Below are 11,647 nucleotides of genomic sequence, written 5' to 3'. Positions count from 1 at the left end.
AAAGAAAGAAAGAAACTGGGAGACCAGGCTGGAGAGATGGCTCAGCAGTTAAGAGTACTGACTGCTCTTCTGGAGGTACTGAGTTCAAATCCCAGCAACCATGTGGTGGCTCACAACCATCTGTAACAAGACCTGATTCCCTCTTCTTATGTTTGAAGACAGCTACAGTGTACTTACATATAATAAATAAAATCTTTTAAAAAAAGAAAAAAACTGGGAGGCCGGAGTCCTGGGACAATCCCTGAGTCCTTGGATACCCCAACATTTAAAGTTACCAGAAACTCCAACCTCCTTTTATCTGTCTCTTTCCAGCATGCCCAGAAGCTGAGGAGCCAGCCAACTTAGAGAGCTTTGGAGGAGAAGACCCCAGGCCTGAAGGGTGCCTTGCTCCCCACCTCAACCCCACTCCATTCTCTCCAGCTTCCCTGGGGTGCGGGAGTGGGGAGACTCATGTCTGGGCCGAGGAGAGCCTCGGACTTCTGATCTTCCTCAGAGGAGCATTTCTGACTGCCCTGCCAGCACCTGCTCTGCCCCACCTAGGAAGCTGTGGGGAGGGGAGCAAGAGCAGGTTGGTGACCAGACCCTTGCTGTCCTCAGGCCTGCCACAGCTGAGCTGCTGAGCAGCCTGGAGGACCTAGAGCTAAGCAACCGGCGCCTTGCTGGCGAGAATGCCAAGCTGCAGCGCAGTGTGGAAACTGCAGAGGAGGGCTCCGCACGCCTAGGGGAGGAGATCGCAGCCCTGCGTAAGCAGCTTCGAAGGTCAGTACCTGTACCTTCCTCGCTGACCCCACCCTGGGCTGACAGGGAGCCTGGGCCCTAGGTACTGCAGGACCTCTACCACCCAGCCTGTCTTCCATCTCCCTCTGTCTCAGGCTTATCTCCTAGCCTTTTGCCTCTGAGTGCTTCATTCCAGTTTTGCTTTCTTTCCCATCCCCTACCTCGTTTTTTTCTTTGCTGTATGGTCCCATGCTCCCTTCCTGAGGTGAACACTATCTCCGCCCCACACTGTACCCCAGTCCCTTTCTGTGCCACTTGGCCTACCTCATGTCTGCTCCCAGGCTCCCCTCAGCCTGGGATATTTAGCTCTGCTTCTCTGCCTCCTCTCAGTACCCAGCAGGCCCTGCAGGTGGCCAAGGCTTTGGATGAGGAGCTAGAGGACCTGAAGACTCTGGCCAAGAGCCTAGAGGAGCAGAATCGCAGTCTGATGGCCCAGGCCCGGCACACGGTAAGTGCTGGCAGGAAAAGGACAGGTGACAGAGCAGAGGTTACCTGAGTTCCAGGTCCTGCTCACCCCAAGCCTCCCAGGATGGCAGGAGTCGTGCCTCCACCCCACCCCCACAGCCTAGCTCTTCAGTGATACAGGCCCTGACTGCATCCCTGGGTCAGGGAGGGTACTGGCACTGGGACTGGAACTGATTCTGTTCTCTCTCTGGGGTGGGCCAGGAGAAGGAGCAGCAGCACCTGGTGGCTGAGGTAGAGACGCTACAGGAGGAGGTGAGCAGAGGCCTACCCACCTTCAGGCAGATCAAAGGGGCCTAGCATCCCACATGCTGTGATAGTCCCTGGGGATGGGGGGGCAGTTCATGGGGAGGCCCTGGCCAGTTCTTCCTATGTCTGCATCATGGTGCCCTCACCATTAGGGAAGTAAGCCAGAGGCCACACCTCATGGGGCAATGTGAGGTTTGAACTAGAAAACGCTTAGAAAGTTCCTAACTCAAGGTAGGATATATACGGTGTGCACGGTAAAATCCAACATGCTGGTATAGTGTTCCATGCCTGCCATCCCACTATTTGAGAGTTTGAAGCAGGAGGATTTTGAATTCAAGGCTAGTCTCGGCTATGTAACTAGACTGTCTGAAAAAAAAAATGTCAGATGTCTTCATATATATCAGTGTGTTGTTGGTGGGTTTGATCTCTAGCAATGTAAACGAAACTGCAAAAAATTATAAAACATTGTTTTAAGCATAGGCATTGAAGTCACCCCATGAGCATGGTAGGCCACTTCCAGGGATAAGAGTCCTTCTTTCATTTCTAAGCTTTTGTTTCCTGTTTTTCATTTTGGTGGTGCTGGGTCTTGGGCGTGCTGGGTCATCAGCCACCAGGCCTGGGGGGTCTCCAGAAGCCAGCAGGAGCCTGCAAGGTCTGATTGAGGGAAGGGTGAGGTGAAGGTGTTTACCTGAGGGCCACCCCTACAACTCACACCTAAGTCCCAGTTCACTCTGAATTGTTGTCCACATTGAAATTCATCAAGTGTTAAATGATATCACCATCATCCCTCCTTCCCCCAAGTGGCAGATTCCTAGGGGCTCGAGTCCCAGGCAGCATTGCTGGGGGGAAGCATACTTAGAATCCCTGGTATCCCATCTTCCAAGGTCCATCCCCCTTGCCAGCCAGGGCTCAGGGCCTTCAGTTCTTCAGCGCACAGTTCTCTACCTCCTGGACCCCAGCTACTATCCTGAATCTCTGTCGTCCATATTGGACATTTTCCTGAAATTCCAAGTTTTTCTTCTTCACTGTTCTATGCTCCTTGTGAACTCTTATCCTCCTCCAAGACAATGGAAACTCCTTGAAAGCTGCATTCAAATTGTACCAGCCATGGTACAATTTCTTCCAGAATACTTTATAAAAGAATTTGTCTATGAGTGTTTTGCCTGTATAAATGTCTGTGTAGTATGTGAGTGCCTAGTGCCTACAGTGAGCACTAGAGGGTGTCGGATCCACTGGAATAGATGGTTTATGAGCCACCATATAGGTGCTGGGAATTGAACCTGGGTTCTCTGCAAGAGCACTTGGTACTCTTAACCACTGAGCCATCTCTCCAGCCCTGTCTTCTTTTCTTAAGAGTGGATATGCCGAGAGTGGAACCCAGAGTCTTGCATGTGTTGCAAGCAACACTGAGCCACATCTCCGGCCCCAGTATAACAGGGTCTCACTGTGTAGTACAGCATGGCTTTGAATTCACCCAGGTAAGGTCTGAGACTGCAGGCAAACTCCTCCTTTCCCAGTCTCTACCAGCTTTTTTTCCTGCTTGTGGCCTCATAGTCACAGATGGCTTAAGACAAGTGTGCACAGACACACACACACACACACACACACACACACACACACACACACACTCCTGCCCCTCTGTATATTATTTCAACAGCCACCTCACTATATCATTGGCTGGGGAGGATCTCTTAGCCACAGCTACAAGGGAGCCTGGGAGAAGGTCTCACCTTCAGCCTGGCGCTAAAGTAACTAGCTAGGAGGGATTGGGACTGCTGTTTCTATAGCAGACAGGTTTTCTTGTCGCTGCGCCCAGGGCATGTCATGCAGGAGTGAGCAATGTGAACTGGCCACCTGCATCCTGCCTCCTACCTCAGGCCCTGTGCCCTGCGGAGGGCCTTCTAGGCATACTAGTTCAAGCATAGCTAGAGCTATTCTAGAGCTATTCTCAGCCCCTTGCTGACCCGCTGCAGCTGCCCACTGAGATCTAGAGATTGAGATCTCAGGTTACACTGCATGGCCTGGTGGAGTAACAGGATACTCAGTCTCCAAAAGTCTGGCTGCTGGCTAGATCCCAAGGATCTACAGCTGGTGCTTCTGCAGGAGGCTGCATGGTGCTGAGATGGCTTTTGGGTCCCACCAGGTGGACAGGTGTTGACACAGCACTCCCAGCTGTCCTTCTTCTGCCCTTCACCCAGCAGCCCAAGCTGCTGAGGTGAGTGACGCACTGAGGACCAGGAGCAAGGATGAGGCTGCATACCAGAGAGCTGTCTGTCCTCTGCTCCTGGGCTCTCGCCGAGGGTGTGGCTTGCCAGACTTCAGGTGCCTGGAACCTTGGACTTGGAATTATCATATTCATTTGTTTGTTTGCTCATTTGTTTGTTTAAGACAGGGCTTTTCTGTGTAGCCCTGGCTGTCCTGGAACTTGCTCTATAGATCAGGCTGGCCTCAAAATCAGAGATCCTCTTGCTTCTGCCTTCTGAGTGCTGGGATTAAAGGCATGTGCCACCACCACCCAGCTTTGTTTTTGTTTTTTAAGACAAGGTCTTGTTATGTAGCCCAGGCTGGCCTGGTACTCAAAGTTATCCCCCTACCTCAGCTTCCCTGATGCTGAGATGACAGCTACATTTCCTCACACCCAGCTGTGGGCCATTTTCTTATTAGGTCACACTGGACAGCTGTTGTGGATGTCTTTTCCTGACCTCACTGCCTCCCCTTGGGAGGGAGGCTCAGCCCGGGCACCACCTCTTTACCAAGCCCACTGGCTGTTCACCACCCAGCCTGCGCCTCCTCAGTGAGCCTTGGGTTTAGCATAGTCTCCCTTGTTCCACTTCTGTGCACCTTGTGCCTACGGTGCTGCCACTTCTCACGTGGATTTTGTCACCCAGAGTTTTATCTGGTCCCCTCGAGGCTGACTGTTAGAGGCATCACACAGATGGGGTGGCCTTGCCAAGTCTTGTAGCCTCTCTATTTACTTTCTCCTGTAGAGCTGAAGGGAAGGATGCTATTAATGGCTGTACATCCACACGCTTACAGAGCCAGTGTACTATGGACAGTGCCAGCCCTGGATCTACCCACCTGCTTGTAGTGGGGGAAAGGGCAGACATTGTGAAGTGACTGCAGGGTCCACATCAGGGCGCACATGTCTGCACAGGCTAGCACCCTAGGTGGAAAACAAGAAAACTGTTTGATTTTGTTGCCAGTTCTGGAATTATGTTTTACTAAAGGAAATAAGCTGTCATAAATAGGTAAACACTGGGGTTGTTCCAGGCAAAATGACTGAGTTAGACAAGAAAGCAAAAGATACAGAGAAAAGAAGGAACCAAAGTGTAGTTATGACAGTGTGCATGAGGATTAGGTGTGATGGCCCATACCTGCTAAAGCAGGAGGGTTACAAATTCAGAGCCAGCCCAAGCTGTATATTGAGACTGTGTGTGTGTGAGTTTAAGTATCTATAGATGTACATTTCTAATATATCTGGTGCATGCCAGGCACTGCTGACTCTACTCTAAGTCTGTAATCATTCACGTTCACTGGCCTGTGCTAGCATGAGTAAGAGCTGTGTGACCTGTAACAAATTACTCAGCCCCTCTGTGCCTGAGTTGCCTTTATCTTAAAAATGAGAAAAGAAATGGAGTCACACATGCAGGGTGCTTAGAAATTATTATTCACTTATTTAACTCATAGGGACCTCATAAAATCTAGTTGTCACCTTATCAGTGGGGAAACCACCTATGGAGAAACGGCAGCTAAGGTCCCCAAAGGGTGGTGCAAGAATTGAAGGGGCTAGCTGGAGAGTAGCCATGGCAGTGAATAGCACCTGTCTGCCTCACACTGCTGACTGGTGAGCATGGCTGTCCTCCCTCCAGAATGGGAAGCTGCTAGCAGAGAGAGATGGAGTGAAGAGGCGTAGTGAGGAGTTGGCAACAGAGAAAGATGCTTTGAAGGTGCGGCATGTGTCTAGGGCCTGAAGACTGCTCACCTCCCTGCATCCAAGTCAGCACTGGAGCTGCTGAGAATGGGCTCTTGGGCCAGAATCCACATGCCGAAGGGCTGCCCAGGCAGATCAGCTGGAGTCCCCTTCAGAGCAGCTGAAACCCAAGGGTGACACTGGCAGCTGAGGGAAGACCTGGACCGTGAAGGTGGGGGGAGGAGGGTGTGCAGTGGGAGGCTGTTGAGAGGCCGGTGGCAAGATGGATAGGTTCTTTCCTTGACAGCGGCAGCTCTGTGAGTGCGAACGACTCATTTGCCATCGTGAAGCAGTCCTCTCAGAGGTGAGGGACAGGGAGGGGACAGACCTGCCCTTAGCATGCCTTCATAGCCCCTGCCTTGTGTGGCAGGAGCCCACCCAGGTCTGGGACCCTGGCCAAGCAACCCATTCCGGCCTGAGGGATTCTCCCGGGTCACAGTGTGGCCTGCAGGATCCAGGCTTACCCATGTCAGCCAGCTCCCCTCCCCCTTCAGCAGCCTCATGTCTTGGGGCACTGAGCTCTAGCTCAGGTAGCTTTGTGTTCCCTACCCTCAGCGAACCCGCCATGCAGAGAATCTAGCCCAGACCTTAGAGGAGTACAGAACCACCACGCAGGTAGTACCTGAGCCCATGGCTCCTCTTCTGCCCGTCTTTATGGGTTCTTTGCAGCTGCGGCTTTCCTCCCTGCTAAGCCACTGCATCTGTCTGCCCTTCCCTCCTCACTCTGCATCCCTGACCTCTGCTGGTTCTGGTTTGTGTGGAAATTTTTCCCACAGTACTCACCTCTCTGGGGGCCGAGTCTGTCCGTCTGGGTGGCTCCTTCGTGTGTTTTCCGTGAACCTGCCCGCCTTGGGAGAGCCCCTTCTGCCTTTGTGATGTTCTGGCTGTGTCTCGTGCTCTGGGCTGCTTGGCTCTCTTAGTCCTGGACTTTTTGCCACTGCTGCTTCACCTGGTCCTTGGCAGTATGTGTCGGAAAGAGGAGCGCGTGCACAGGCTCCACGAGGGCCCATGTTCTGCTTCTTGCAGGAACTAAGGCAAGAGATCTCAAACCTGGAGGAGCAGTTGAGTCAGAGCCAGGAAGGCCCTGAGGAGTGAGTGGATGTACAGGAGGGAATGGGGATGAGTGAGCAAATGGCTCACTCACAAGGGAGGGGAGGATCAGATGGATGATCAGGCATAACAGGGGCAGGAGAGGGCTGGGCCACAGGGCAAAGACGGTTCCAAAAGATAAGCCTCCCCTGTGTGTGGCCAGGCTGCTGGAAGGGGCTAAGGCAGGAAGAGTAGGCTGTATCACAGCCCTGCCCCCATCACTAGACTTGGAGATCCAAGCTATCCGGCAGGTAGGCTCTGCTTCCATGAAAACTCTTCATGTGTCCCTGTGCAGACCCTCACTCTGGCCAAAGCAGTACCTCGTTGTCACCTGCCCTTCTCCAGGTGGCTCTGCCTTAGCCCCAGCCCTGAAAACTCTGAGGCCATGGTCCTTAACATCATCATCTCTGTACCTGTTCCATACCTTTCCACCTATCATCGTTGTGTCCCAGTCCCACACTCGTGCCCTCCTTCACCTCTCTCCTGCCTAGGCCCCTCCTTTTCTCGACCCTCTCAGGTTCACATACAGCTTCTGCTTCCAGGAGGAGGATGCAGCCAGTTCTGGCCTCTCTAGTCCTCTGTGTGGGGTGTGGCAGTGGGAGGAGGCTGAGGCTGAGCTGCAGGAGGAGGCTGAGTTTCCCTCTGAGGACCCTGCTAGGCGACAGCAACAGGTACGCCAAGAGAGGCCCTGAGCCACAGGAGTCCAGGGGCTCCCAAGGCTCTACCCTCTCTGCCCCTTTGCTGTGTTGTCTACTCATTGAGCTTACAGAGAGCCTGATGCAGGCTTGGGGAAGAGCCCCAGCCAACAGAACACACCCCTGCCCTCAAGGGACAAGCAAACTCAAGCTGCCCTGTAGAAAAACTTGTCAAGATGCACTTAATCATGATTGTACATGTTGTGAAAGACCTGAAGTGTCTTTTTAAAAAGTTGCATGGTGATGGTGGCCCATGCCTTTAATCCCAGCACTTGGGAGGCAGAGGCAGGCAGATCTCTGAGTTCTGAGTTTGAGGCCAGCTTGGTCTACAGAGTGAGTTCCAGAACAGCCAAGGCTACACAGAGAATCCCTGTCTCGAAAAAACCAATAAATAAATAAATAAATAAATAAATAAATAAAATAAACATACACACATATAAAATGAAAGAAAAAAGAAAGGCAGGCTTAGCACTAAAATGAATCTAAGCTGTACAGAGGCTCTGTCTCAAAAACCAATGGGGGTCTTTCTACCCAAGGTCTATACTATGCTAGGCCTATCCTCTGCCACTAAACAGAAGCCCTGTGTACTCCTGAGCTGGCCCTGTACACAGGTGAGTCATCCAAGACAAGTGAACCCCAAATGGGCCAGCCAGTTTAGGTGGCAGCTGGCCTAGGATGGAGAGGGATGTCTGCTCCAGGTGGAAGACAGTAGAAGGAAAGTGACCTTGTCTTAGGACCTGAAATGCTTGGGAACAAAGCCACACAGTGGTCTTAAGATGCTCAGGTGACTTGGATGAAGAGGTGACTCGGCAAAACAAAGGGTCTGTTTCTGGCTATGAGTAAGGATGGGCAGGGTGGGGACAGGACAGGAGGGCAGTGCTGAGAAGGGAGGTGGGGAAGATGTTAAGTTTATATGTGGGATAACACCTTGTAGGACATCTAGGGCCTCCAGACCTAGCCAGGTGCACAAGTCACCAGTCATTAGATATAGTGGTGATTCAGACAGCAACTCCAGAACTGGAGGCTTGCCATGAGTTTGAGGCCAGCCTGAGCTACAGAGTTAGACCCTATCTCAAAGAGGAGGAGGAGGAGGAGGAGGAGGAGGAGGAGGAGGAGGAGGAGGAGGAGGAGAAAAGAAAAGGGGGGCAAGATGGCCACACAGCTATACCCCAACTCCCAGCAAGTAGAAGCAGGAGGACAGGAACTCAAGGTCATCCTCATCCTCTGGAACATAGTGAGTTTATGCTAGCTTGGGCTACAAGACTCTCAGAACAAAATAACAATGGCAAAAAGTATCAGGTTGGTGGAGTTGGTAGCTGAGGTCACAGGCACACAGGAGACATCTCTGGAGAATTAGCCCTGCAGAGGAGCAGGAGCATCCAGAGGCCCCCAGAGGGAAGAAGGAAGAAAGTGATGAGCCCCCTCTTGACACAGGCTGGTGGATAGGGACATTGATCTCTAGTCCTGAGAAGGAGTTAGAGTCATCAGTGCCCATGCATATCTGGCTTTCCGTGTGTGCTGAGAGGGAGCCCACGGAAAGTTCAGAAGCTTGTATCCCTGGGGGCCATCTACATCAGTCTGGACCTCAGGTAGGGGTACCTTGCTGGAGCTGGCTCAGAAGCCCAGAGAGGGTTTCTGGTGCAAAGAGTCCAGGAGACCAAATCTTGATGTTTGCAGACAGATTTCCAGAGAGAGCCAGTACATGCTCTAGAAGGAAGCAGAACTCCATGCTCGAGGTAAGGAGCAGGTTAACAGTCCTTCCTCTGCCACAGTGATGTAGTTCTGACTGTCAGAAGAGAAAGATGGTGGCACCCTGCAAGAGTCACATCCCCCTCCTCCATCCAGTCTGTGGCTGCCTCAGAACCCTGGACCTGCCCTCAGTACATCCTGACTCTGGCAATTCCAGAAAGGGGTGGGCACAGGGAGGCCAGGGGTTATGGGAGGCACCCCAAGAACCAGGCTGGATTTACAATTGTCACTCTTCAAGGAGCCAGAGGTGCTGGAAAAATACTGATGGGGGCCTTGAGGGCTCCCAGCCCTGGAAGACCCTGCAGGCTCCAGAGCCAGTTTTAGGCACTGATAAAGTGGGCTGGTGTAAGCCTCCATGGGTCCTGGGAGTCCAGCTCTGTGACTGATGGGGGTGTATTTTGAAGCCTTACTCAGGCTTTGAGTAAGAATGGAAAGTGCTGGATGTCTGGTCTCAGCGCCTTCAGCTTCCTGTGGTGCCCCCCTCCTCCAGACTCCTGCTGCCACAGCTAATGAGGCCCCTACACAACCTCTAATTAGACTTGTCTGGGCAGAGCTGAGATTGGGCTGGCTCAGGTCTCTGATCAGTGTGACCTCCTCCTACGTCATCAGGATAGAGGGAAGAAGGGACTTACGTCCTCTGGGTAGGACTGCTACCAACACATTTTCAGGGTGGCAAATGCTGGAGCCCAAGATGGGATGGGGCTGGGCCCTGACCGCAAAAGGCTGGGGGCAGCTGTATGCCTCAGGCTGCTGGCTTGATGGCAGCTGCAAGGTTAGATCCCTGATCCTCAGTGAGGCAGAGGCTGGCCTCAGGGGCACCTGGGTCCTTGGGGAGCCAACCAGCCTCTGAAGCTTGATACTAGCCTCAAAGCTGTGTCCCTGAAGCATAGGCTTGGGGTGTCGGGGTGGCACCGACACACCCAGAGAAATGAATTGGACATGGAGAGCCCAGATAGTAAGGTTCCAGGGCTGGGAGAGGGGAGCTGGTACCCAGTCTCTAACAAGACCCGAAAGACCAAGGCTGAGAAATGACAACAGTACCAGTACCCTCAAACAGGTACCCAGGGTTCACCACACTGTTGGGTGTCTGGTTTGAGGGCAAAGCAGGAACCTTGGTTCTATCTAGGGTTCAGCTGGAAAAAGACAGCTAGGAATGCCTAGTTCAAGGGCTTCTGAACCTTTGGGGGGGGTCACAAACTCCAAAATTTGCTTTTAAAAAAAATTTCTGAATGGGAAAAGAACAGGGAGGCAGGGTATCCAGTGACTTTGTTTGCTATAGGTTGTCCAGAAGACAGGAAGAGGAGGAAGAAGAGGAGAGCTGGGTCCTGGTAGGCAATCCCTGGATCCTGTCCTACCCAGAAACTGAGAAACTAATCCCAGCTCTTCCCTCAAGCTTGAACTCCTCAGGAACAGACAGAAAAATCATTTGGTCAGGAGATAACAAGGCCCTCCCTCACTGCAGCTAATGAGAGACAGGGTTGGGAGGGGGAGGCTGGAGGCAATTGGCAGCCAGAATATTCCCCGGAGACCCCAGCTACATATAGACAGGCTGCAGTTTCCACACACTGAGCCTGGGGTCTCACAGATGTAACCCCAATTGCATCCCAGACTCCCACACACTCACCCAACAAGGAACTTGTGGGCTCAAAGATCTGGCCACACTGCTTGGGCGTGGACTCCTCATCCTTCTCTGTGGCAAAACAGGTAGAGGGAAAGTGTAGGAGCTGATGAGAGATGAGGCCAGGGTTTGCTGAGGGATGTAGGACAGGTGCTGGAGTCCTCACCTGCCCTACCACACTCCGGCCTTCATCAAGGAAGCCCAGCTCTCTCTCTGTTCTCAGTTCAGGGCCAGCCAGAGCGGGTGCAAGTCCTAGCAGTTGGGAGTGGCATGCTAGTTGGTTTATCACTGCTGGTCATTGTATATGGAGCAAATGTGGGCATCAGAAGACCCTGACTGTCATATAGGTGGCCCTTCCAAAGAGACAGGAGGAGGGGCAACAGGCTGGCAGAGCCTTCAGGAATTGGGTGGCACTGGGAGACCACTTAGCCATAGCATGTGTGCCCAGCATAGGAGCACACACCTGTAAACCAATACCCTAGGGGGTAGAAACTTCCAGGATGAGGTGGGAGGAGGGAGAGAAGTGCTGACTGAGAAACTCTCACCCTTTTTAACTACTGTGTAGGCACTGTTCTTTCCCTGCCCGCTTCCCCCATTCATTCACTCACTCACCCAGTAAGTGGAAGGCTGTAGTCATCCCTGACCAGGGTGGGGGGGACACAGGGCCTCCTGTGTAGTCTACATCCAGGATGCTGACTAAGGACTGCAAATTCAGTGAGTGGGTGTGTTCTGGCCTTTCTCCACCCAGGCTGACCCCTCCAGCCCTCCAGGAACCCCTCACCATAAATTTGCCTCTGGAAGCTCTCCTGAGAGGTAAAGAGACATGGGAGTGGGAATGGAACTTAGGACAGACCAAGCCTAGTAATAATGTCTTTCCCTTCTGCCTTCCAGTTGCCATGTTGTGCCAGAGATGCAACAAGCCCTCATGCCTGTGGTGAGAGAGCTGGTGCCAGTTGAGCAGTCGCAGACACAGCACTGTCTGCGTCCCCAGCATTCCCCAGGGATCAGGTGTGCTCTTTAAATGTCACCAGATGCAGG

General features: G+C 52.6%; 1 protein-coding gene across 4 annotated transcripts in view; it reads left to right on the top strand.

Annotated features, from left to right (window-relative positions):
• Ccdc155 (coiled-coil domain containing 155) overlaps window positions 1-11,647 on the top strand; it is a 22,476-nt gene that overhangs the window by 10,453 nt on the left and 376 nt on the right. For 2 of the 4 annotated variants that reach the window (XM_031386558.1, XM_031386562.1), the window contains exons 6-19: window positions 313-379; window positions 598-759; window positions 1,108-1,225; window positions 1,444-1,494; window positions 5,358-5,435; window positions 5,706-5,762; window positions 6,014-6,073; window positions 6,485-6,549; window positions 6,711-6,798; window positions 7,090-7,218; window positions 8,920-8,978; window positions 10,271-10,319; window positions 11,358-11,422; window positions 11,501-11,617. In XM_031386558.1, the coding sequence (XP_031242418.1) occupies window positions 313-379; window positions 598-759; window positions 1,108-1,225; window positions 1,444-1,494; window positions 5,358-5,435; window positions 5,706-5,762; window positions 6,014-6,073; window positions 6,485-6,549; window positions 6,711-6,798; window positions 7,090-7,218; window positions 8,920-8,978; window positions 10,271-10,319; window positions 11,358-11,422; window positions 11,501-11,617 (1,165 nt within the window). The remainder of the gene's footprint in view (window positions 1-312; window positions 380-597; window positions 760-1,107; window positions 1,226-1,443; window positions 1,495-5,357; window positions 5,436-5,705; window positions 5,763-6,013; window positions 6,074-6,484; window positions 6,550-6,710; window positions 6,799-7,089; window positions 7,219-8,919; window positions 8,979-10,270; window positions 10,320-11,357; window positions 11,423-11,500; window positions 11,618-11,647) is intronic. The other 2 variants (XM_031386559.1, XM_031386560.1) reach the window with 2 other exon arrangements.

This window comes from Mastomys coucha, unplaced genomic scaffold (genome assembly GCF_008632895.1).
Source record: "Mastomys coucha isolate ucsf_1 unplaced genomic scaffold, UCSF_Mcou_1 pScaffold21, whole genome shotgun sequence".
NCBI classification, from domain to species: Eukaryota; Metazoa; Chordata; class Mammalia; order Rodentia; family Muridae; genus Mastomys; species Mastomys coucha.
The sequence above is the reverse complement of the archived record's forward strand: the minus strand, read 5'-3'. Positions and strand labels throughout refer to the sequence as shown.